The sequence below is a fragment of the Bos indicus x Bos taurus genome, chromosome 24 (assembly GCF_003369695.1).
Source record: "Bos indicus x Bos taurus breed Angus x Brahman F1 hybrid chromosome 24, Bos_hybrid_MaternalHap_v2.0, whole genome shotgun sequence".
In the NCBI taxonomy this organism is placed as follows: Eukaryota; Metazoa; Chordata; class Mammalia; order Artiodactyla; family Bovidae; genus Bos; species Bos indicus x Bos taurus.
In genome coordinates this window covers 20,187,993-20,214,290 of record NC_040099.1, presented here as the reverse complement: position 1 = coordinate 20,214,290, position 26,298 = coordinate 20,187,993, and the positions used below count along the sequence as shown (strand labels likewise).

The 26,298-nt window shown below is 36.8% G+C and overlaps 1 protein-coding gene across 7 annotated transcripts in view; it reads left to right on the top strand.

Moving 5' to 3' along the window:
• The window catches only part of KIAA1328 (KIAA1328 ortholog), a 421,290-nt gene that overhangs the window by 244,345 nt on the left and 150,647 nt on the right, over positions 1-26,298 (top strand). For 6 of the 7 annotated variants that reach the window (XM_027526135.1, XM_027526142.1, XM_027526140.1 and 3 more), the window contains 2 exons: positions 14,972-15,645; positions 21,080-21,187. In XM_027526135.1, the coding sequence (XP_027381936.1) occupies positions 14,972-15,645; positions 21,080-21,187 (782 nt within the window). The remainder of the gene's footprint in view (positions 1-14,971; positions 15,646-21,079; positions 21,188-26,298) is intronic. The other variant, XM_027526136.1, reaches the window with a different exon arrangement.

Below are 26,298 nucleotides of genomic sequence, written 5' to 3'. Positions count from 1 at the left end.
CCTTTTCTAAATCCAGCTTGAACATCTGGAATTTCTCAGTGCATGTACTGTTGAAGCCTGGCTTGGAGAATTTGGGCCATTACTTTGCTAGCATGTCAGATGAATGCGATTGTGCAGTAGTTTGAACCTTCTTTGGCATTGCCTTTCTTTGGGATTGGAATGAAAACTGACCTTTCAGTTTTCTCTACTGATTGATTTTCTCCTGGTTATGGGTCACATTTTTGTTTCTTCATTTGCCTAAGAATTTAATGTCATACATTATGAATTGTCCATTGTTTCCATACTGAATTTGGTTGTGTTCTTTTGCAAAGTATTGAGGTTTGTTCTGGACAGCAGTAAGTTTGTTTTAAGATTAGTTTGATTAGTTCAAGGTCTACATTTAGGCTGTTTTAGAGTAATTCTAATTTAGTCTCTACTTCAGTGTTAATTTCGCCACACACCTACAGTGTGGCCCCTTTGTGATATGTTTTGAGTGCTTGTTGTATCCATGAGAACTCTCTAGTCTGGTATGAATTCTGCCTCTCTTGAGTTTTGTGAATTATTCTTTTTGCAGGTCTCCACAATTATTCTTTCTCTGGAGTTCCTCATGAGTTTTCATTCTTCACATGCACAGATTGGTATTCAGCCAAAGACTCAAGGAGATCCTTACGCTTCCTTGGGTATATAGTCCCTCAACTGCTAGCCATTTCTGCCTTGCCCAGCTCTAATCTCTGACTCCACAACTCAGTAAGATTTTTGGGCTCCATTTGCGTTCTTTCTTCTCTGTGCTGCAATTTATAAGTTCCCTTCCAGCAGAAGACCTAGGCTATTGTTGAATTCACTGAATTTTATTTCTTTTCTCTCAGACATCACATTTCTTTTCTCTCTGCTACTTGTTTCCTGCTCTCTGAAATGGGTTTTTCCTACATTTTTATCAGTTTTTCTTATTTAAGTTTGGAGGTTAGTTTCTGACCTACTCAGAACTGGAAGCAAAAATCTGTGTCTTTCATTTGTAGTATTTTTCCTAGGTAATAGAATTATTTTAAATTTAAAGATCATTTGTAAGTTTTATTATTGTCTCCTTGAAGGTAAAGTGCGTATTTTTCTGTTGGCTTTTCAGAATTTTTTTTTTTGTCCTTGATTTTGAGCAGTTTTACTATGATGTGCTCTGTAGATGGATTTTGGCATTCTCAGTATTTATTATCCTTTGGATTCACACTACTTTTTAAATTTGTGGCTTGATAGCAGTTTCAAAAAATTCTCTGCATTATCTCTTCAAATATTACTTCTTCATTCTCTCTTCTCCTTCTAATATTATATGTATTTTAGGCTTTTGTCATCCTGTTTTACACACTTGCTGAGATGTCCTATCCCACATACCCTATACACCCTCACTTATACCTTTATCATTAATGAACTCCAATCTGTCTTCCAAAATGTAGTCTAAATATTCCATCTTTTATGAAAATATACCAACTTGCCCTTCTCCTACTAATGACAAAGGTAACCTCACTAATGATCCTCATCTCTCTGCAATAACAATCTTATCACACAAAATATTTTCCTCCTTAGCCAAAATTTGAGGGCCATGAATGTTGAGACTCTTACCAAGCTTTGTACTCCTGGCAGCTAGGGCAGTAACTCACAGATATTTCCAGATCTTCATCCTCCCCACTCACTTCAATTGCCAGCCTATACCTTTGGGTAAAATTATAGCAGGAGGAGGATGATAATACCTAATATCTTTATCCATAGCATTTTGTTTATAAACACTCTTCCTTTTATTGTTAAACAAATATAGCTTTAGCTGCAAAGGCTTTGTTTATTCCCATGTATCTCACATTTAATGACTTTTAAGAAATTGGTCATTCTTCTCAAAATGTATCATAACCTTTTCTTCTCATATTTAGCACTAGCTGCTGTTACTGCTGCTGCTAAGTCGCTTCAGTCGTGTCCGACTCTGTGCGACCCCATAGACGGCAGCCCGCCAGGCTCTCCCATCCCTGGGATTCTCTAGGCAGGAATGCTGGAATGGGTTGCCATTTGCTTCTCCAATGCATGAAAGTTAAAAGTGAAGGTGAAGTCGCTCAATAGTGTCCAATTCTTCACAACCCCATGGACTGCAGCGCACCACGCTCCTCCATCCATGGGATTTTCCAGGCAAGAGTACTGGAGTGGGGTGCCATTGCCTTCTCCGATTTAGCCCTAGAGAAGCACTCAAAAGCATGGAAGAAAAGGGAAATAAGCTTATTTTAAGTATTTTTTAAAAATAGTTCTAGGACTATATTTGTTTGAGAGTATCTTTTACACATTGCAGCACACCATTAATAGAAAAAGAATTGGGGAAAACACAATTAAGTTTACATTTTTGAAAGCCCTGCTTGTCCAAAATTTTCATAAATCTTTCTTCTGAACCTAATGTTGTCTCTCTCAAAATATGTCAGCCTTGTTTATGACATGAAAGTCAATTATGTCAAGACTGATTTTTTTTTAATAACTCAAAATAAGAATCCTGTGGCAGTTGCCTTTTATTCAGGTATTATGTCTTATAACCAGTCTGTTTGCCTGTGCCTAATAGAGGTTGATACAGCACACGTCCTGTAGTCTTTCAGTATAGATTCTTGTTTTAAAAACTTTTCATGGAACAGTAATACAGTGATCTGCTTCAAGTTTAAATTCTCATCTCCAAAGGAAAAAGTGCTCCTGTTATTTACTGTTTCACAGCGTGTGTGTGCTATGTCAGTTCAGTTGTGTCCGACTCTTTGCGACTCTGAACTGTAGCCACCAGGCTCCTCTGTCCATGGAATTCTCCAGGCGAGAATACTGGAGTGGGTTGCCATTTCCTCCTCCAGGGAATTTCCCCAGCCCCGGAATGGCACCTGCCTCTTTTATGTCTCCTGCATTGGAAGACAGGTTCTTTACACTAGCACCACCTGTTTCACAGATCCAAACCAAATAGACATCTAGATCCCTATTTTTACTGACTGGATAATGTTGGAATTTTTCCTGCACTTACAGAATTTTTATTAACCTTTAAAGACTTACTGGAAAAAAGTACTTGTGTAAAAAGTATGTGGCTCCTGCAACAACTACAACACATTTTATAGTAAGTAAAAGTAAGTTATCACATTCCTTAGGATACAAGTTAGGTCATTTAGCTGATGCTGCTCCTGCTTCCTGCTTATTGGTATGTTCCATAAATATTTATTACTTTAAGTATTTATTTATAAAGACCAGTGTCATTGAAATATGAAATTGAAAGTAATATTGCCGCTTTCCTCAAGTTCTGTACGATGTACTGGGGAGGGCAAAAGTATATGCAAAGAACATTTGTCAAGCACCTATTATCTCTTACCAAGATATAACAATGAATAGTAATGGTATCTTTTGAGATCGCTGCCCTCAAGATTTCATAGTTTCCACAAGGAGTAGTGTATGTTCTTACATATTACAAAGGAACTTAGAGATGTGAAAACAGCTAATTATGATGGAGCAGGATGAAATAAATACAACAATAAGGGACTGAACACAGTAGTCCTGGGGTGTCTCCTAGGGAAGGCACAGCTCATGTGAGCTGGAGAAACGAGGGAACTACAGTGGAAGGAAGTGGTACTAAGCCAGCCTTAAAACATGAGTAGAATTTCAAAGCTTAGGAAAAGGAGTTAGGACATTTGAGTACCAGGAAATTGCATCACTAATTTTATCTTCTATTAATTCCTAAGTGAAATCTTTTCTCATGATTTTTTACAGTAAACTAAAATAACTAGTAAAAAGTATTCTGAACTTTCAAAAGTTGGGATTTGGTACTATATAATTAAAGGACTTCTTGTTCAGTTGCTCAGTCGTGTCTGACTCTGTTACCCCATGGACTACATACAACACACTAGGCCTCCCTGTCCCTCACCATCTCCCAGAGTTGGCTCAAACTCATGTCCATTGAGTTGGTGATGCCATCTAACCATCTCATCCTCTGTCATCCCCTTGTCCTCCTGCCTTCAATCTTTCCCAGCATCAGGGTCTTTTCTAATGAGTCAGCTCTTTGCATCAGTTCAGTTCAGTTGCTCAGTCATATCTGACTCTTTGCGACCCCATGGACTGAAGCAGGCCAGGCTTCCTTGTTCATCACCAGCTCCCAGAGCTTGCTCAAGCTCATGTCCATTGTGTCATTGATGCCATCTAACCATCTCATCCTCTGTTGTCCCCTTCTCCTCCTGTGTTCAATCTTTCCCAGCATCAGGGTCTTTTCTAAAGAGTCAGTTCTTCGCATCAGGTGGCCAAAGTATTGGAGCTTCAGCTTCAGCATCAGTCCTTCCAATGAATATTCAGGGTTGATTTCCTTTAGGATTGACAAGTTTGATCTCCTTGCTGTCCAAGGGACTCTCAAAAGTCTTCAGCACCACAGTTTGAAAGCATTAGTTCTTTGGCACTCAGCCATTTTTATTGTCCAGTTCTCACATCTGTACCTGACTACTGGAAAAAACATAGCTTTGACTAGATAGACCTTTGTCAGTAAAGTAATGTCTCTGCTTTTTTAATATGTTATCTAGGTTTCTCATTTCTTTTCTTCCAAGGAACAAGCGTCTTTTAATTTCATGACTGTAGTCACTGTCCACAGTGATTTTGGAGCCCAAGAAAATGAAGTCTGTCACTGTTTCCACTGTTTCCCCACCTATTTGCCATGAAGTGATGGGACCGGATGCTATGATCTTAGTTTTTGGAATGTTGAATAGTTTTTTTTTTAATTAAAGTAGTAAGAATTCTAAAAAATCTTGAGTTCCCAAGAAAGAGCTTGCCCTCTTAAAGCTCAAATCTCTTCAGTTTGGTAGTTCCTTGTACATTCAGAAATGCTTTTCTCATTGGACTTTTTAAACATTTTTGGTCTGTAGACATTTATATGAAGGGAAAAATGAACATGAAAGACCCTAATCTTTAGTAAAAGGACTGTGATTCACTTCGAGAAATCTTAATATAATAAAGAGCCTGGTTTTACCTCCCTTTTATTTCCTACAAGTAGACTATAGTTTATATTTCTTGATATTTCTTAAATGCTCTTTTTTAAGATAGTTATTTTCTAGTCTCAAAAATACAACACAAATGCTTTTTCCCTCAACCAACGACGTAAATGCATTCTGCCTTTCCCTTAAGGGACAGTTGATCACGTTCAAATAGTATTTTTATATTTTCTAGAGGGTATATTAGGAATTTTTTGTTAAAGCTTTCCTTAATTTGACACAAACTAATCTTTTTTGATCTTTTAAAAGAAGAAAATGTGCATTGAAACATCTTCCTGCATGCTGTTTTTGTTTCCATTTCTGAGCCTGACTGTTACTGGAGGGGTAGATGAGAGGACAGTGAACGGGCCATGGGAGTTCTATTTGCAGCCCCAGGGACTTTGTCCAAACTTCATGCCGGTAGACGGGGCAAGAGGATAGTTGATGTAAGCTCTAATGGACCATTTTCTTGTGCTGCATCCCTCACTGAATCCAAGTACCACGGGCTTTATTATTCAATATGTCTTATTTTCATTTTGTACCTGTGAAGATTATCCTCACCACTTCTAATTTGTCTCATTTTCTCTGTAAATCTATTTTGCCTGTTTTCTGATCTTCACTAAGTAATTAAAACTAACCTTGTGCACGTTTCCTCTTGTAGATTATGAAAGCCATGTACAAAACTGCTTTTTTTTTCTTTTAGCGATTATGATCATATATGTGGAAGTGACTTGAATCGGTACTCCTATGATGTATTTCTATGGTGAATGTTTGTCCCATCCCATCAAAATATTTAGGACTCGCCTCACAAACATATTGTTGTCTTATTCAATCTTCATTTGTTTCTCTCTCAGATTAAGTGAGCAGATAGATAAATTTAGTTGCTGATGTAAATTCTTGAGCATATGAGCCAAATACAGCAATAGTGTTAAAGACAGAATTTGCTAGGAAAATTAGAACCAAGGGGCATTTAGTAATTTTGTAGTATGTCTGTTGGTTGATAAGTGAACATGTACTTATTGGTACAATTTCTCATCTATCCTTTTCTTTCATTTCCTTGGAGTACAGCAACCCAATCCTTGGGTTTTTCAGCCCTTAAAGATGGCATAAACTATAGAGATCATCAAACTCAACCATTTTATTAACATTTAAAATTACCTAAGAGATGTAAAATGATTTGCCAAAAATAATAGAACTCCTAAGTAGAAGTGCTGGAATTCTCATTGAGGTCTTTTGACCTCAAGTATACTGTCAATTATTCTGTGCTCTCTGTTCGTTTTTATAGCAAGTCAACACATGCCAGCTTTCAAAAACTACAGTAATGATTAAAGAGTATGGGGTTTAGCCTTTTCTGAGTCTGATAATTACTATTAAAAATTTAGCCAGGCCCATGGTGTAGACAGTGAAGGCCAGGGAAGCCTGGAGTGCTGCAGTCCATGGAGCTGCAAAGAGGTGGCCACGACTGCGTGACTGAACAACGCGTGGTGTATCCTAAGTATTGGTACAGCATTTGGTATCCGTTGCTAGTGTTTTGTCTTTTGTACAATCTTGTGAGCCTATATTCTTGTAAATCTCATAATTATTGACTTTAATGTCTTTCAGATTCAATAATCCTAGGTTGTGCCACAGTCCCTATGGGAACTAGAATAAGTTATTAGAGCCTTGCAAATGTGTTTGACTGCTGCATTCTGTTATTTTTCTCTTCCACTGATGGCCTGCAGCTTCAGCGGCTGTGCAGTGGAGAAACTTAAACCTCGAGGGCCCATTAGATTTAACTTGTTTACTACGTTGATATCTATATGTTAAATGACAAGAGAGTTCAGGTTATTGAATAATTTAAAATTCAGCTCTAATTGGTGTCATATGACCTGGAAAAGGCCATGGATGACGCCAGGAGCATGCTGAGAATTTCTTATAAATAATTCATCAATTAGATGATTCATTTGCCTGGATGTCTTGCTGAATGCAAAAGTTTGTAAGTTATAACTGATGATATAACACCTGTAAGTATTTAGTTCATAATGCTAGAAGGTAATCTACCTTGATGATCTTCTAACAGATCTGCCAGTGTAGGAGAGTTAATTGCACTGGGGAGAAGGAGCATTTATTTGGGATGAGACTTTGGCAAACCATACAGTGCAGCTGTTGCATTATGTAGCTTCTGTCAGCTTGACAACTGGTTCTTATAAGCTCACTAAAAATGCAGAATGTTGTTCTGTGCCTTATTCCATATTAACTCCAAATGTTCTGGATAATACATTGACCTGCCCCTCACACAGTAGTTTAGGTTTAGAAATATTTAGCTTCTGGATTTCTGATTTCATCATAAAATGAAGAGCAATTTCATCATAAAATGAAGAGCAAAGAGGGAAATTCTGAAGTTATAAAATGATTTTTATTCTTATAAGGCCATCAGTGAGAATGTGAGGTTTGTTAATAGGGTGTTTGCTAGGATAGTAAATTATTATTTACCTTTAGAGAAATGAATACCAATAAGATCTGTTGGTACTTTTGGCTAATCCTGTGGTTAACAACTCATAAATGCATTCTAAGTAATTTCTTCCTAATTATGCAAAGTAAATAACAACCTGTTGCAGGAAATAATTATTGCAGTTTAGTTTGCCTCTCTCCTTATGGCTAATAGCAAAGATTGGCTGAGCCCGTAAAAATTATTTGTGCATATTTATAAAACATGACTGTTTACTTGTTGATGCTATTTTCATAATACTGTGGTTTTTATTTTGTATTTTGTGAGAACACAGGAAAGCCCTAGATTATCCTAGGAATGTGTATGTTCATATATGTACAACAGACCTATTTGTGCTTTCATGCATGTATACAAGGTCATATCATACATGTTTGTGAAAAAAAGTCCTTTATTTCCTATGAAGTCCTTAAAAAATATCTGTCACATTTTAAAAAGGGATCATAAAGATTCAGAAAACGCAATTCAGAAATTTACCAACCTTCAGTATCAGAAAATTCTTAGTATCTCATATAAGTCTCTCACACTTTTTTTAAACCTTATACTTTTCTCATTGGTGTTTTTTTTTTTTTTTTTTTATCTAGTCATTGACTAGTGTCTACCCAAGTTAAGGCACATTATGCTTCTACTCTGTTGTAAGCCAAGTGTTGCCAGCATTTTCTCCTCATCCTTCTTTTGTGCTGTGAATCCCACAGCATGCCTTGTCAAAGATTTTATTGGCTTCATTTCTGCCACATCTAGAGTCTAAAGATGTAGCCAAGATTGTGGTACATTTTGTATAAGACAAATCCTAATATGCTACTGTTTTGAACTTACTGTTTTCCATAGATCATTTTTTGTCTAAACTTTTTTTTTTAATTTATACGATGTGTTTTTCGCAAGTATATTCTTCTACATGCTTTTCTGCTAAATATCATTCCATTTTTTTCTCTTTTTATAATTTTATTTAATTATTGGCTGTGCTGAGTCTTCACTGCTGCACGAGTTTACCATTGTTGTGGCTTCTTTTGTTGCTGAGCACAGGCTGTAGGCACTCAGGCTTCAGTGATTGCAACTCACAGGCTCCAGAGCACTTGGGCTTCAAGTAATGGCAGGCTAAGGAGTTGTGGCACACAGGCTTAGTTGTTCCACAGCACATGGGATCTTCCCAGATCAGGGATTGAACCCGTGTCCCCTGCATTGGCAGGTGGATTCTTAACTGCTGGACCACCAGGGAAGTCCCTGTTTATTTCTGATTAAGCAGTCAATCCAACTCATTTTCATCACACAGAAAACATATAAATAGATAGCATGTTCCAAGTCATATTGTTCAGTTTGTTTAGTTTTGAGCATATCCTAGGATATTCATAGACTCCTTTAATTGGAAGAGCACTCAACATAATTATCAAGTTCAGTTGGCAAACCATGGTTTGCCAGATCTAGCCAACTGCATTGTTTCATACAACTCACAAGCTAAGAATGGTTTTAACTTTTTAAATGGTTAGAGGAAAAAATACTATTTCTTGAAATGAGAAAATTACATGAAATTCAAATTTCAGTATCCACAAGTAGGGTTTTTCTAGAATAGCTGTTAAGTGTCTGACCCTTCGCAGAAGAAACTTGCCGTCCCCTGCTATATAGCTATGGGAATATAGCCACATGCAGCACCATGTATGAACTTGCCATATATAATGCTGGGTGAAAGAAGTTAAAAAAGAATGTATATCATATGGTTTTATTTATACTTCAGAAATAACCAAGTACAACTGAACTCTACTATGTATTTCAGCAGAGAAGTATTAAAGCAAAGGAGAAATTCTCATTAGAGTCAAGATAATCATTCCCTGTTTTGGCAAGAGAGGTAGAAAGTGGTGATAGCTCAGGGTCATCAGAGGTCTTCTGCATACAGAAGGGTCATCTTCTGTGTGCAGGATGGTAGTTACATTGGGCATTGCCTTGTGATTATTCACTAAGCTGATCTTATTTGTTTTGTGTACTTCTATGTTTATGGTATTTCATACTAAAGAAATTTTTTAAAGTCTACAACAGGAAGTAATGTGTTAAGTATTTGGAGTAAGTCTAAGGGTTTGGAGTGAGATATAGTCCCATGTCTGATGTAGAGTATTGACATGAGCTTGGGAAAGTTGTGTTGATTCCTTGAACTTCATTTTCTCATCAGTAAAATGCCAATTAATACCTTATAAAATTGCTGTTAAGAATAATAGGTTAAATATGTAAAACATTTAACATAGAATATGGTAAACTCTGGGTTGAAAACAGCCAGAGTGACAGTGTGTTCTGGGAGCATGTTCTGCATTTAGTGGTCAGTGAAGGTGATCTGTTAGAGCTAAGTAGGCTTATCAGAAATAGTTTGCATGAAATTGTCTTCTGCAACCTTCATTTTTCATTTATTTTCAGTCCTTTAAGAATTACTTTGAATTATTAAATATATTGGTTTCAACAATAACTTCATGAAAGAAAATATCCAAATGACCGGCAAGCATATGTTCTTTAATATCATTACATATCAGGGAAATGGAAAATAAAGCCATTATGATATTTCAGTACACATACACCAGATAGACTAAAAATGAAACACACTAGCAAGTATTACTGTGAATGTGAAGTAAGTGCAACTCTCTTAATTTCCTGATGGGGGTGTGAAACAGAATGATCAGTTTAGAAAACTTACTGGCTATTTCTAACAGAGTTAAATATGTGCCACATGACTTCAAAAAAGAGAGAATATTGTATGAGAATATTCATAGAGGCTTTATTTTTAATAGTCCTAGACTGGTAAAAACCTAATCCAGTAAAAAGAATGGGTAAACAAATTTTGCTTAATTCATACAATGAAGTACTATGCAGAAATGAGAAAAGAATAAGCTATTGATATACAAAGCAACATAGAAGATACTCAAATATTATGTTGAGCTTAAGAAGCCAGGTACAAAAGAGTAGCATGCAGCATGATTCCATTTGTATGAAGTTCAGCTTAGGTAAAACCAATCTGTGATCGTAAGAGTCAGAATATGGTTCCTCCTGGGAGTGTGAGGATGTGATATTGACTAGAAAGCACACAAAGGAACTTTCTAGGATATTGGAATTGTTCTACAATTTGATCTGGGTGATGATTACATGGGTAAATGCAAGTAAAGATCTGTGCATTTTATTATACATGTTATGCCTTCATTTAAAAAAAATCTAATGGTTTTTAAGTTAGTGTTATATATCTGAAAAATTCATATAAAACCCATATGCTAGAGACAGCAGTTTGGGATTTATTGTTAGTTTAAACCTTAGTTAAGAGAAGTTATATTTGTAAATATATAGAAAGCATGAAGCAGAAAGAAAAATACATCTGTTTCATTTAGGCCCACTGGGACTTCCATGTGTTCCAGAGGCAGTGTTTTTCAACTCTACTAATAAAATAATTTCTTATATTCATATTCCAACAGCAAGTTTTATTTCTTTTCTCTTCTTCCTTAGCAGCTCATGATTCAGCCTAATCATGGATTCTAATTTTCTTTTCTTTAGTTACTGTGACCTGTAACCCAATTTGAATTTTTCTCCTAAGCTGATAAAGTCAGCCCAGAGTTATTGAGAATGTACTTGCTATGTGCAAGCCCCAGTGCTACACATATAGATATAGATATGCCTTCAAAATTTGTTGTGGCAGGGAAGTCAGTGATAATAACAGTAGTGGTCATAGGAAACGTTTTAAAAATATGAACTTTATATTAATCACTGTCCAAAGCACTTTATATTTAAATTATCTAATCATCACAACACCCTAAGAGACAATGCAAGATGTTAGTGTAAGACTGACATCCTTTGTATGAATGAGAAAGATGAAGGACGTCTCAACTATCTCAAGAAGTTCAACTCTGGCCCTATTGAAAACCTCACTGTAGCAAAATAAAGATTGATAACTGAACTCATTCTCTTTTAAGACAATTTAGAGATAATCTGTTGTAACTGAACATGCCCTCGGGTGATCTCAACCCCCACACACATACACACATGCACCACAGGGTTCTGCTTGAAAGAAGTTTGGGTAAATAGGTTTGTGTTTCCTTTTGTACATTAGTACCCTTATAGATAGACACTCTTGATAACTGCTCATCTGTCTCACCACAATGTTCAGTTTTGATGTAGGTGCTATTTTTAATCCTTATTTTACTGTTGAGGAACCTGAGGCTTGGGCAAGTTGAATAATATTCTATATAGTTTTTTATTGCTGTATAACAAGTTACTACAAACTTAGCAGCTTAAAACAGCACACATTTGCAGTCTTATCGTTTCTGTGGGTCTGTGAGTCTGGCACAGCTTAGTTGGATCCTATGCTCAGGGTCTTAGAAGGGTGCTGTCAAGGTGTCATTTGGGCTGTATTCAGCTGGGAGCTCTAGGTCCTCTTCCAAATTCACAAGGTTTCTGACAGAATTTATTTTCTTGTATGTGTATGGTAGATGCCTTGTTTTCTTGCTCCCTGTTGCCTGGAAACTGCCTTCTGCTCCAGAAGTCATTGCCATATGAGCCCCTCCATAAGCCCTCCCACCCTGTATATAATAGTTTGCCTCTGCTAATCCCAAGCCCCCATTCCTTCACTCCCCTACCTCTGTTCTCCCTTGGCAACCACAGGTCTGTTCTCTCTACCTGTGAGTCTGGGATTCTCTTCAGCTCAGTTCAGTTACTCAGTCATGTCCAACTCTTTGCAACCCCATGAACTGCACCACGCCAGACCTCACCAACTCCCGGAGCTTGTTCAAACTCATGTCCATCAAGTCCATGTTGCCATCCAACCATCTCATCCTCTGTCATCCCCTTCTCCTCCTGCCTTCAATCTTACCCAGCATCAGGTGGCCAATGAGTATTCAGGACTGAGTCTGGGGTTAGCAGAGGCAAACTCTTACATATAGGATGGGCAAAAACAAGTTCCTACCATCTAGCTCAGGAAAGTATATTCAATATCCTGAATATGAAAGGGAGTATTTACTTTCATATTCTTTTCCATTATGTTTTGTCATAAATGAGTCACAGAAGAAATAGTACACAAGTACACAAATAGTACAACAAGTACACTTCTTGTAGTACAGAAGAAATTAACACACATTTAAATCAACTATAGTTCAATAAAATCTACCAAAAAACAAAAAAACTCTCCCATAACACAATAGCTTATTTCTTCAAGACCAGCAAGAGAATCACTGACCTTGGGGAGAACACCAGACCTGCTATGAAAGGGCTTAGCTGAGTAGGTCTGACCCACGTGAAATCATCTTCCTTTTTGTTAATTCAGAGTTAGCTGATAAGGAGCCTTACTTATATATGTAAAGTCCATTTTGGCATGTACGTGACATAACCACAGGATTGATCACTGATCATATTCACAAGTTCTACCCTGCTCAAGGCGAGTAGATAATACAGGGTGGGGACAACAAGATGATGGAAATCTTGGAGACCGTCTTAGAATTCTGCTTAGCAATATGCACAGCTCCCTAGCAGGTAATTGGCAAAGCAGTGTTCTCTTTGAGCAAAGCACGCATGGAAATGTTTACGTTGAAGTGCCTCTCAAAAACACAGAAGCTAACTACAAAAAAATTTTGTTTTAGAAATCTTCCAAATACCTGACATTAAAGTAAGTATAAGCTTCGTTAGTACCTAACAATGCACATATGTAAATAATGTTAAGTAACAAAAATGTGAATAAAAAATACTACATACATGGTATCTACAGTTATATTAATGATACATGGATTAGAAAATATATGATGATGTAAAATAGTTGATTTATGTTTCTGGACTCAAAGCATTTATCTGTCATTTTAAAAGTATAACCTTTAAAAAGTCAGTTTATCACACAGAATAGCAGATGGTAAACATTTCTGTTGACAATAAGTGCTATGGAAGTTCAGAATAGGGGAGATTAATGTGGACTAGAGTTCTTCCTTAGGTGTAAAATAAGGTTAATTTTTTATGAGGTAGTTCATCATAAATTTTGCACCCAAACTAGTTCCATTTATGTAGTTTGTCATCTGCTCAGTACACAAGATTGCATGCCTTCTATGAAGAGATCCAGGTCATCTCCACATATGTGGCTGATTCTCATTTAAACAGAACTCCTTTAACATTGTTTTAGAACTTCACTTGAAATCTTGAGTCATTGTACTAGCCCTCTTTTATTATAGGCTAGTAAGCATTGTATTGCCATATATCTGTTAGTTGATACTTTTTACCAATCAGTTCTTCATTTTCAACTATTGCAAAATAAATTAGTGGGATTTTTTTTCCCCCTCTCTGCTAGGGATCTCGATTATTCATTCTTCCTATAACTCTAGGATACATAACCATCTCAACTGTTTATGAATTAGTTCTTATTTTAAAAGTTGTGGCAAACCAAATAATGGCCTTCCAAATATGTCCATGTCCTAATGCCTGGAAACTGTGAATGTCACTTTATATGGCACAGAGACTCTGTATGACAAGAGACTTTACACATGCCATTCAGGATCTTAAGATGATGAAATTATCCAGGATTCCATGGGTAAGCCTGATGTAATCAGAATGGTCCTTATAGGAGGGACAAAGGAGGAGGCTAATGGCCCACGGTACAGACCAGTGGTTCTTAGAGTTTGGTTCCAGGTTGGCAGCACCACCCAGGAGCTTGTTAACGGAGCACATTCTTCAGCTCTACTCTAGAGTTACTGAACTGGAAACTCTAGGGAGTAAACCAAGCAATTCACATTTAACAATCCCTCCAGGTGATTCTGATTCGTGCTAAAGTTTGAGCATCACTGCTAAAAGCTAAGTTTTGCTCTCCTGAGTAGAACAAGCTTGAGGCTAAAATGCTGGGAAAGTTCATTCTATTGGCTTGTCAAAGGTAATTTGCAACTGCTTCCTTTCCGCCTGACTTCTATCAGACTGTAATCATTTGAACAGCTTAATTGAGAAATCACTTATGTTTATAGCTGAAATTAAATGTTTTGTATTTAAATAACTACTTTTGATTAGAATCATATTTTGTGGAAAGTGGTTGGTTTTATCTGTGTACTGTAAAAATATTTATAAAAACTCATCAAATTTCTAGCAGTAACTAACATCCTATTCAGCATAAGGTGAAATGTTTTACATCGAATCTCATGCTGTGTAATGGCCAATCAAAAGGTATTTAAGGTGGCTGAATGGATTTCTTGGCTTAGTATTCAAAATTAAACATTTTAAGATATTAACATTTACTGTTTTTCTTCTTCTCAAAGTTGATGTTATGTAACCCTTATTTGCAACTCCTAAAGTCTTGCTTAAGCAGTGAGTGGCAACACTTTCTTTTTCTCATCCTTGTGAATTTACTGAAATGTAGATTGTTTGAAAATGAGTTTAGCCTTGTGGCACATGTCTGTTTAGTTATGAATACTATCTTTATTAAGAAGATAAAAACACAGCTTTGTCTTGGTAAACATGTATCACTGATTCCTGAAGAGTCAAAAGAACTCCCTCTATTGTGCTCTTATTTGACAAGTGATCTTGTGGTTCCTTTTAGGTATCCAATAGGAAAAGCACTCTCCCATCTGCATCTTTGGAACTGGATGGTTCCTACTTGAGTGTACCCAAACCACAGATCAACACTCAAACCAAGCAGAGGCCTAAGTCTGCAAATCAGGACTCAGCTTTGGAATCCCTTGTAGAATTTAGGAATAATTCTTTGAAACCAGCAACCCTTCATTATTCCAAAGAGGATATGGGCAAGGTGCCCTCAGAGACCAGAACATTTAATTACAGATCCCCAGGGAAAAAACTAGTAGACGCGGTCCCTACAGAGAAAGCCCCTCCCAAAGAACTGAAGATGAAGGAATGCCAGCACCTTCAGGCTCCTCCGTCTGGTCAGTGTTGTGGCCATGGACTTTCTGAAAATGCAGATCATGTTTACGAGAGCCATCCGACAAACATGGGCCCTCAGCATTCCAAGACACACCTGGACTCGTGCAGGTACTGTGGGCTTTCCTGGGCGTCTCTGATGCATGGCCACGGGGCACTGCCACCTAATGAAAATGATATCAGAAAGCAGCTCTCAGAAGATAGAAGGCAGCAACTTATGCTTCAGAAAATGGAGCTGGAAATTGAAAAGGAGCGCCTTCAGCATCTGTTGGCCCAGCAGGAGACAAAACTTCTCCTGAAACAGCAGCAGCTTCATCAGTCTCGACTGGACTATAACTGGTGAGTTCTGCCTGTTTATTTCAGCAGTACCTGTAGTTTGGAGAATACAGTATAAAATGACAGCTGTGTTACTGTAACAGATGTGTAGGAACAGAAGTTCCTCAGAATCTTGGTTTGCTTAAGATGCATAGCAGCTATGACTTCCAAATAAATTGCACTGTCTTTTGGGGAAGAACTGAAAGACTACCTTGTCTTCCAAAATGTTAGCTTAGAGTATCTACTTCTCACCTGTCCGGTGTAGTTTTGGCTGGATTCTAAAGACAGTATTTTTCAACAATGTTACCATTACACAAAATACTTTGCTATTTGATGTCATTGTAGAGAATACTAAGCATTAAATAAAAACTTAAGATTTTAGGATGTAAAATAAGACTTACGTGTGACTAGGTGTCATCATTCCATATAACAAAGATAACCTGCTAAATTCAACCTTTTCTGATTATGAAGCATAACCTGTTCAATAGCCAATTATTATACACCTTCCCACATTTAAACTGCTCTTCCTCTGACAATTTTTCCCTAAGAACAATATTTCAAAAGCTAAAGCCCTATTTAATATCATGTAGTGTTCATTATAGTTTTACATACAGAGTCAAAGTTTGTTATCTTAATTTCAAATACCAATAGATCAATGCAATTGTATTTAAACATAAAAAAATATAGCATTTATGTCTTTTTATAAGTAAATTTCAAGGAAAGGGTGTGTTGTATCTCTGTGTGTGTGTGTCTGTGTGTGTGTGTGTGTATCCCTGCCATTTTCTCCTTGGTCAAGCATACCTTTTCCCCTTTGTACACATTCTTAGACATGTTGATCCTTACACACCTAATATTACTGTTATTTTCTTTTACTTCTTGGAGTTAATTTTCTTTCATTTTCGGATCCTGCTCAATATTTTTTAAATCCTAATGTCTTTGAAAGGTCCACCTTGTTTTCTCCAGTGCAGTACTGACTTCCCTAGGAAGCAAATGTTATCTTCCTTTTTCTCTTCCTTTATGGTCAATTTTATTCTTCACTGTTGAACCTGGAGGCTTTTAAAGTAAGTGAAAATGAAGGCTCTTGTGACAGGATTGTCACCAAAGGCTGAAATGTTGCTCCAATTTTATGACCCCAATCTCCAATCCTCCAGTTAACGTGTAGTTTCTCCTGAGAACTTCATTCTACAAACATTTATTGAATGTCTGTGTTATGTGAGGAATGGTTCTAGGTAGTTGAGATAGGTAAAAGAATTAAATGTAGACTTTAAAGAGATCACAGTCTAGCTGGGGAAAATGGATAATTTTATGCTGGACATCATGTTCATTTGAACAGCATTATATATTCAAGTAATGCTCCTTAATGATAATAAACTGCTTGTTGTTCTCTTGATCATCCTATCTTAGATGAAAGCACTATGAAACACAAATTTTGAACAAGTTTTGTGTATAGAGATTTCTTAAAACTTTTTATTTTTAAATAATTACAATATTGATAGGAGTTGCAAAAATAGTACAGAGATTCTATGTGCCCATCATCCAGTTTCTCCCAACGTCTACATTTTATACAACCATAATATATTGTCAAAGCTAGGAAATTAACATTGATACAACAGGTGTGTGTGTTTCTATGTCATTTTATCACGTGTGAATTTGTGTAACCACTTCCACAGTCAAAACACAGAACTATTTCAGCACCACCAAGATTTCATTTGTACTACGCTGTTTTTTTTTGTTTTTTAATTTTGTATTGGAGCATGGTTGATTAACAGTGTGTTAGTTTTAGGAGTATAAGAAAGTAATACACATATAGATGTGTATTTTCTTTTTCCAGTTATTTTCCCGATTAGATTATTACTATGTCCTCATCTGTTTTTTAATATGTGTTATTTATTTATTTGGTTGGTTGCACTGGCTCTTTAGTTGTGGCACAGGAGATCTTCCATCTTTGTTGTGACGTGAGACATCCTTAGTTGCAGCATGTGAACTCTTTGTTGCAGCCTGCAAACTCTGGGTTGTGGCATTCTGGTTTCCTGACCAGAAATGAAACCTGGGCCTCCTCCATTGGGATGATGGAGTCTTAGCCACTGGACCACCAGGGAGGTCCGGGCTGTTAGAGTCACTCTTTGCCCCAACCTGTCCCTAACCCTGCTGCTGCTGCTGCTAAGTCTCTTCAGTCGTGTCCGATTCTGTGCAACCCCATAGACGACAGCCAACCAGGCTCCCCTGTCCCTGAGATTCTCCAGGGAAGAACACTGGAGTGGGTTGCCATTTCCCTCTCCAATGCATGAAAGTGAAAAGTAAGAGTCAAGTTGCTCAGTCGTGTCCGACTCTTTGCGACCCCATGGACTGCAGCCCACCAGGCTCCTCCATCCATGGGATTTTCCAGGCAAGAGTGCTGGAGTGGGGTGCCATTGCCTTCTCCGGTCCCTAACCCTCGGAACTCCTATTCTGTTGTCTATTTCTAGATTGTTATTTTGAGAATTGTATATAAATGGAATTATACACAATGTTAAATTTTGATATTGGCTTTTCTCATTCAGCATAATGCTGAGATCCATCTAGATTGTTACATATATTGTACCTTTTGATTTCTGAGTACTAGTCCATGATATAGATGCACCGTGGTTTGTTTAACCATTTGTCTATGAGACAGTTTCCTTGTTTTCAGTTTTTTCAGTTACAAATAGAGCTTCCATGTACATTCTTATACAAGTTTTTGTGTGGCCTAAGTTTTTTGTGTCTACAAGTGAGAACTAGGAATATAATTGCTAAATCATATAAGAGATCATATTTAGCTTATACTCATTTAGTTTACAACACGGGAGACCCAGGTTCAATCCCTGAGTCGGGAAGATCCTCTGGAGAAGGAAATGGCACCCCACTCCAGTACTCTTGCCTGGAAAATCCCAAGGACGGAGAAGTGTGGTAGGCTACAGTCCATGGGGTCACAAAAGTTGGACACAGCTGAGCAACTTCACTTTCACTTTCGTTTAGTTTAAAATACTTCTCCTACCAGTAACATGAGAAAGACTGTTTCTCCACACCCTTGTCAGCATTTGATTGTGTCACAAATTTGTATTTGATGTGTTCTGCGCCTGTGTGCAGTGACATTTCATTGTCATCTTAGTTTGCATTTTCCTTATGGCTGGTGATACTCAATATCCTTTCATTTGCTAGTTTGCCCTCTGTCCATTCTTTTGGGTAAACTGTCTCTTTAGTATCTCTTGCCATAGTCTAACTAGATTGTTTGGATTGTTTTCCTGTTGAGTTTTGAGAGTCCTTTATATATTCGAAATATATTAAGTCCTTTTTCAGATAGGTAGGTGGATTTGCAAGTAATTTCTCCTAGTCTCTTTTCTTTTCAATCTCAAAAGGATCTTTCACAAAGCAAAAGTTTTAAATTTTGGTAACAGTTCATTTTTAATTTTTATTCCTTTTAGATTGCATGAAGTTTTTATGATGACCACTGGATTTTGTTAAGTATCTTTTATGAGATAATTGACATGGTTGTTTGATTTTTCTTTTTTAGCCTGCCAATACAGTGGATTGCATTGACTGCTTTTTTTAATATATATATATTGACCTAGCCTTATATCCCTGGAATAAATCTCCTGGGTTACAATGTATAATACTTTTTATGCATTCAGTTCAGTTCAGTCACTCAGTCGTGTCTGACTCTTTGCGACACCATGGACTGCAGCACACCAGGCTTCCCTATCCATCGCCAACTCCCAGAGCTTACTCAACTCATGTCCATCGAGTTGGTGATGCTATCCAACCATCTCATCCTCTGTCATCCCCTTCTCACGTCTTCAATCTTTACCACCATCAGGATCTTTTCCAATGAGTCAGTTCTTCGCATCAGGTGGCCAAAGTATTGGAGTTTCAGCTTCAGCATCAGTCTTTCCAATGAATATTCAGGATTGATTTTCTTAAGAATGGGCTGGTTTGATCTCCTTGCAGTCCAAGGGACTATCAAGCATTTTCTCCAACACCATAGTTCAAAAGCATCAGTTCTTCAGCACTCAGCTTTCTTTATAGCCCAACTCTCACATCCATACATGCCTACTGGAAAAACCATAGCTTTGACTAGATGGACCTTTGTCAACAAAGTAACGTGCATTAACAATTTCTTTTTACTAATATTTTGTTGAGAATATTTACATCAATATTTCTGAGGTCTGTAGTTTTATTTTTTCATACTTTGTTTGTCTGGTTTTGGTATCAAGGTAATGTTCTTGTTGTTCAGTCGTGACTGACTCTTTGCAACCCCATGGACTATAGCATGCCAGGGTTCCCTATCCTTCACCAGCTCCCGAAGCTTGTTCAAATTGAGTCAGTGATGGCATCCAACCATCTCGTCCTCTGTCATCCCCTTCTCCTCTTGCCTTCAATCTTTCCCAGCATCAGGGTCTTTTCCAATGAGTCAACCATTGTCATCTGTCAACACACAACGATATTACATAATTATTGACTATATTCCCCACACTGTACATTTCAAAGCCATGAGTCATTTATTTTGCAACTGAAAATTTCTACCTCAGTCTCCCACACCCATTTCTCACCTCCCATGACCCTTTTCTCATCTGTTTGTTCTCTATATCTATGACTCTGTTTCTGTTTAGTTATGTTTGTTCTTTTGTTTTTTAGTGAAATCATACAGTATTTTTCTTTCTCTGTATGACCTATTTCCCTTAGCATAATACTCTCCAAGTCCATCCATGTTGTTACAGATGGCAGATTTTATTCTTTTTATGGCTAATACTCTGTTGTATACATATACTGCATCTTCTGTATCCATTCACCTACTGAGGGACACTTATGTTGCTTCCGTATCTTGGCTATTCAAGTAAATAATGCTGCAGTGAAAACAGGGATGCATGTATCTTTTCTAATTAGTGTTTTTGGTTTCTTCAGATAAATACCAGGAATGGGACTGCTAGATCACATAGTAGTTCTATTTTTAATTAATTGAGGAATCTCTTGGTGTACTGAAGAGTCTCTGTACTGTTTTCCGTAGCAGCTGCACCGTTTACTTTCCCTGCAGCAGTGCACAAGTACTCCCTTTTCTTCACATCCTCGCCAGCACTTGTTTTCTTTTTCATAATGGCCCTTCTGACAGGTGTGAGGTGATATCTCAGTGTGGTTTTATTTTCATTTCCCTAGTGATTAGTGATGTTAAGCATCTTTCATGTGCCATCTGTATATCTTCTTTGAACAAATGTCTATTCAGATCCTCTGCTGATTTTTTTTAACCTGGTGGTTTGGTGTTTTATTGCAGAATTGTATGCTTGTACTGTTTTGATAACTATAGCTTATAATAGAGTTTGAATCAGAAAATGCAATGCTCCCATCTTTGTTCTTCTTTCTCAAGGTTTGGCTATTCAGGTTCTTTTGTGGGTCCATACAGATTTTAGGATTGTTTGGTCTATTTCTATGTCTAAATTTATTTTTACAGGTTAAGGACTCAAGCTGTATTTAAATCAAGAGAACTGGTTGCTAATAAAGAGATTACTAAACCTCGAGAGCTCAGTCTGGATGTGAATGGGAGTGGCTCTGGACCAAGGTAAATTTGGGCGGTTGGTGAAGGTACAGTATATAGGACACAGATCTTAAGGATATGCTTGGTATATTTATAGCTTCATACTGCTGAGTCTAGTTTTCTGATCATATGTATAAATATATTCACATTATAAAACTTTGAAAAATATTGATAAGTGTAAAGAAGAAAATAAAAATCTCTCATAATCCTTCCATTCAGAGAGAGTCCTTTGAACCCTTTTTCCCATTCTGTCTCTTTTATGATATTATTTTCTATATTACAGTAGGTATTATGCTTATACCGAATTTATTTTTTGCTTTTTTCAGTGTATCATAATTTCTGATGTCCTTTATAATGAAAAACTTGATGTTAATTCATTTAAAAAATATTTATATGTGTCAGCTATTACTTAGTGTTTATTAAGTAACCTATTATTAGATAGTACAAGGTTTTAGGTCTCAAAGAGTTGGACATGACTGAGTGATGTTTGCTTTCACTTTCATTATAGATTATGCTTTGAAGAAAATTTCTGTAAATACATTTCTTACCTATCTCCACCTATTTCCTGGGCATAGATTTCTGCAAACAGAACTACTAGCTTAAAGTACATGTGAATCCTTTTAAAATTCATGATTCACATTGCCAAATGGCTTTTCATAAAAATTAAATTAACTTAAACTCCCAAACCAATGTTTAAGAATGCTATTTTCATGAAATATAAAGAATTTTTGGCCGATATTTTTTCAAATACATTTTTTGTTCTTATTCTCTTTATCCTCTCCATTTGGAACTCTGTTTATATGTATATTACTGTAGATCTTTACTCTGCTAACTTTTGGAAACCTATTTTTTTTTATTCATATTGAATAATTTCTATTGATCTATCCTCAAATTCATCAAATCTTTTGTTGTTCCTAATTTGCTCATAAGCCCATACAGAGATTTTTTTTTTTTTTTTTAAATTTCGGATACTGGATTTTTTGGGTTTAGAATTTCCATTTGTATGTTTGTTATACTTTCTATTTCTGTGTTAAATTTTTCTATTTTATCCATTACAAGTGTATTTTTTCCTTAAACTCTTTGTCTGCTAATTTTAACACCTAGTTCATCTTGAGGTTTGTCTCCACTGATTGAATTTTCTTTGAGTTGGTCATGTTTTCCTGTTTCTTTATATGTTTAGTAATTTTGGGTCATTTCCTGGTCATTGTGAATAACTAGAATTCAGTTGTAAAGGCATATCTCATTTTATTATGCTTCACTTTATCGTGCTTCACAAATAATTTTATATTTTACAAATTGAAGGCTTTTGGCAATCTTGCCTCAAGTAAGTCTTTCAGCACCGTTTTTCCAACAGCATTGGTCACTTTGTGTCTCTGTGTTACATTTTGTTAATTCTGACAATGTTGCTAACATTATTACTGTTGTTGTTGCTAATAGTAGTAGTATTATATTTGTTATAGTGCTTGGTGATCTTAGATTGTACTATTGCGAAAGGATTATAACTTGCTGAAAGCTCAGATGATGATTAACTAGCATCTTTTTAGCTATAAAGTACTTTTTAATTAAAGCTTGTCATTTTTTTACAAATATGCTATTGCACATTTAATAGACTACAGTAGAATGTAAACATAATTTTTATATGTACCAGGAAACCAAAATATTTGTCTGACTCCCTTTTTTGCAATATTCACTTTATTGTGGTGGTCTGGAACCAAAACTGCAATGTCTTCAAGGTATGCCTGTATTTATCTGAACAATGGTAATATTTTGTGTACGTGTGGGCAGTTAATTTAACTGAACTCCAAGTTCTGTGTCCCTGGAGTAATTGGTGATGATAATCACTGTTGAGTTATTTTAACTTTAATTGCGATGCTTGAGTCTGCCCTGATCATGGGCTTCCCACGGAGCTCAGCTGGTAAAGAATCTGCCTGCAATGTGGGAGACCTGGGTTCCATCCCTGGTTGGGAGGATCCCCTGGAGAAGGGTGTAGCTACCCACTCCAGTATTCTGGCCTGGAAAATTCCATGGTCTATATTGTCCATGGGGTCATAAAGAGTTGGACAAGACTGAGACTTTCACTTTCATTTTTCAGGATGCTTGAGTCTGCTCTGATCATGTGTAAGTTCAGGGGTCAGCCTGACCTGGCAAGATTGTTACATAGAATTTAAGCCTTTCCTATTTCTCTCCTCTCCAAGATTTTTCACTTTTTAGCTCCTTTCGTCAGCCTATACTCTATCCTCTTGTTCTTTAAGCCTGCTTTCAACTAAAAACCATTAAAAAAAATTGGGAACTCACCCAGTGCCACTGTTTTCTTTCAAGTGCTGACCCTCTAGCAGTTTCTGCCTGCTGTTGGCCACACTGCTTTTCAGTGTGTTCAAGTTATTTTTTTCCTCCCAGAGTTTATAGTTGTTTCATATAGGAGATTTGGACCTGTAGAAGCTCCTCAACCATTATCAGGAGCAGAACCCAAGAATTCTTATTTTTGCACATTTTTGCTGTAATTAATTTTTTCAGTTGTGGTAAAATACACATAAAATTTACCATCTCACCCATTTTTTAGTTTACTGTTCAATAATAGTAAACTTATTTACAGTGTTGTGAAGCCAGTCTCCAGAACTCTTTTATCCTGCAAAACTGAAACTCTGTGACCATTAATAACTACTCTTAATTTCCTCTTACACCCGGCCCCCGGCAACAGCCGTTTTCTTTTCTGTTTCTAGGTACCTCATGTAAGTAGAATCATGCAGTATTTTTGTTGCTTATAATTTATCATTTTTATTGAAGTATAGTTGATTTATAATGTTATGTTAGTGTCAGGTATACAGTGAAGGGATTCAGATATATATATATAAAATATTTTTCAGATTCTTTTTGTGTGTAGGTTATTACAAAATAGCAAGTATAGTTCCCTGTGCTATACAGTAATAGGTCCTTGTTTCTTTTATATATATTATTGTGTATATGTTACTCCCAAATTTCTAATTTATCTCTCCTCAGCACCTTTCCCCTTTGGTAATCATAAGTTTGTTTTCTATGTCTGTGACTCTATTTCTGTTTTGTAAATAAGTTCATTTGTATCATTTTTTTAGAGTCCATATTTAAGTAATACCATAGGACATTTGTTCCTCTCTAACTTTCTTCACTCAGCATGATAATCTCTAGGTCCATCAATGTTGCTGCAGGTGGCATAATTTTATTCTTTTTTATGGCTGAGTAATACTCTGGGGTGTGTGTGTGTGTGTGTGTGTGTGTGTGTGTAAGAGTGTGAGTGTGATGTGGTATATAGTCGACGTCTTTATCCATTCATCTGTCAGTGGGCATTTAGACTGTTTCCATGTCTTGGCCATTGTCAATAGTGCTGCAGTGACTATTGGGGTACATGTATCCTTTCTTTTCTGTACTGTTACTATCACTTTTAATTTTTAAAATTTTTATTGGAATATAGTTGATTTATAATATCGTGATCGTTTCAGGTGTACAGCAAAGTAAAGCAATTATACATACACATATATCCCATATAGGCCACTGCAGAGTGTTGACTAGAGTTCCCTGTGCTATACAGTAGGTCCTTATTAGTTACGTAGTTTATATATATAGTAGGTGTGTATATGTCAATCCCAATTTCTCCCTCCCTCCTCTTGGTAAGGAGGGATAACCATGTTTATCCCTGATAAAACACTGATAACCATGTTTGTTTTCTACATCTGTCACTCTCTTTGTTTTGTAGATAAGTTCATTTGTACCCTTTTTATAGATTCCACCTATAAGTGATATCATGTGCTATATTTTTTTTTGCCTGACTTACTTCACTCAGTACAACAATCTCTAGGTGCATCCATGTTACTGCAAATGGCATTATTTTGTCATTTTTATGCTGAGTAATATTTTATTGTATATATGTATCACGTCATCTTTATCCATTCCTCTGTTGATGAACATTTAGCTTGCTTCCAAGTCCTGGCTATTGTAAATAGAGTGTTGTGATGAACATTGGGGTGCATGTATTGTTTCAAATTACGGTTTTTTCTGGGTGTGTGCCCAGGAGTGGGATGGATTCCTGGGTCATATGGTAGCTTTCTTTTTTATATATATATAGAGAGAGTCATCTTTATTAAAGTTCATGATTACATTAGAAACTGACATGGATTTCTTTAAGATATGCAGATTCTCACGGGCACCTGCTTTCCACTTTTGAGGATAATAAAGAGGTCAATATCTTAATGTTATTACATCGACTTTTCACCAGATAGGAAACCTGAAAAGGTCTCTTGGGCCTTCCAGGTCACTATACTCTATACAGACCTGCCCATGTAGTCTCTTGAATTTACAATTTGAAATTTGCAATTTCTTATAAATTCAATAAGTTCCTGGGCAACAGAACATTATAACTCTGCTGGTTTTTAAGGTGCAGTTCCAAGGTTAAATATTGTACCTATACATTTCCAAATCACCCAGGCTTATCTTTCCAGGAACGTATTGCTCATTTTACTTGGTGTTTCAGATGGTAAAGAATCTACCTGCAAGGCAGGAGTTTCTAGGTTCAATCCCTGGGTCAGGAAGATCCCCATGGACAAGGGAATGGCTTCCATGCCAGTGTTCTTGCCTGGGGAATTCCATGGATAGAGGAGCCTGGCAGGCTACAGTCCATGGGGGTCCCAAAATTTTCACTTTAGTAATCTCCCTGTCAAAGAAAGACCCCAAAGCATTGCTAACTAAAAAGTTAAGTGAGGCTCCTCTTCTTTCCCCAAATCAAGTTGTATGTGGAATCCCAAACAAAATGCTAGTTCCAATCGCACAGGCTAGTAGTCTCCCAAAAAGCCCTTTTTAGTTTTTGAGGAACCTCCATACTGTTCTCCATAGTGACTGTAGCAATTTACATTTCCACCAACAGTGTAGGAGGGTTCCCTTTTCTCCACACCCTCTCCAGTATTTATTATTTGTAGACTTTTTGATAATGGCTGTTCTGACTTGTGTGAGGTGATAGCTCAGTGTAGTTTTGATTTGCAGTTCTCTACTAATTAGCAGTGTTCAACATCTTTTCATGTTCAGTTTGGCCATCTATATGTTTGCGTTGTTGTTGTTATTTAGTCACTAAGTTGTATCTGACTCTCTGTGATCCCGTGGACTGAGCGCAT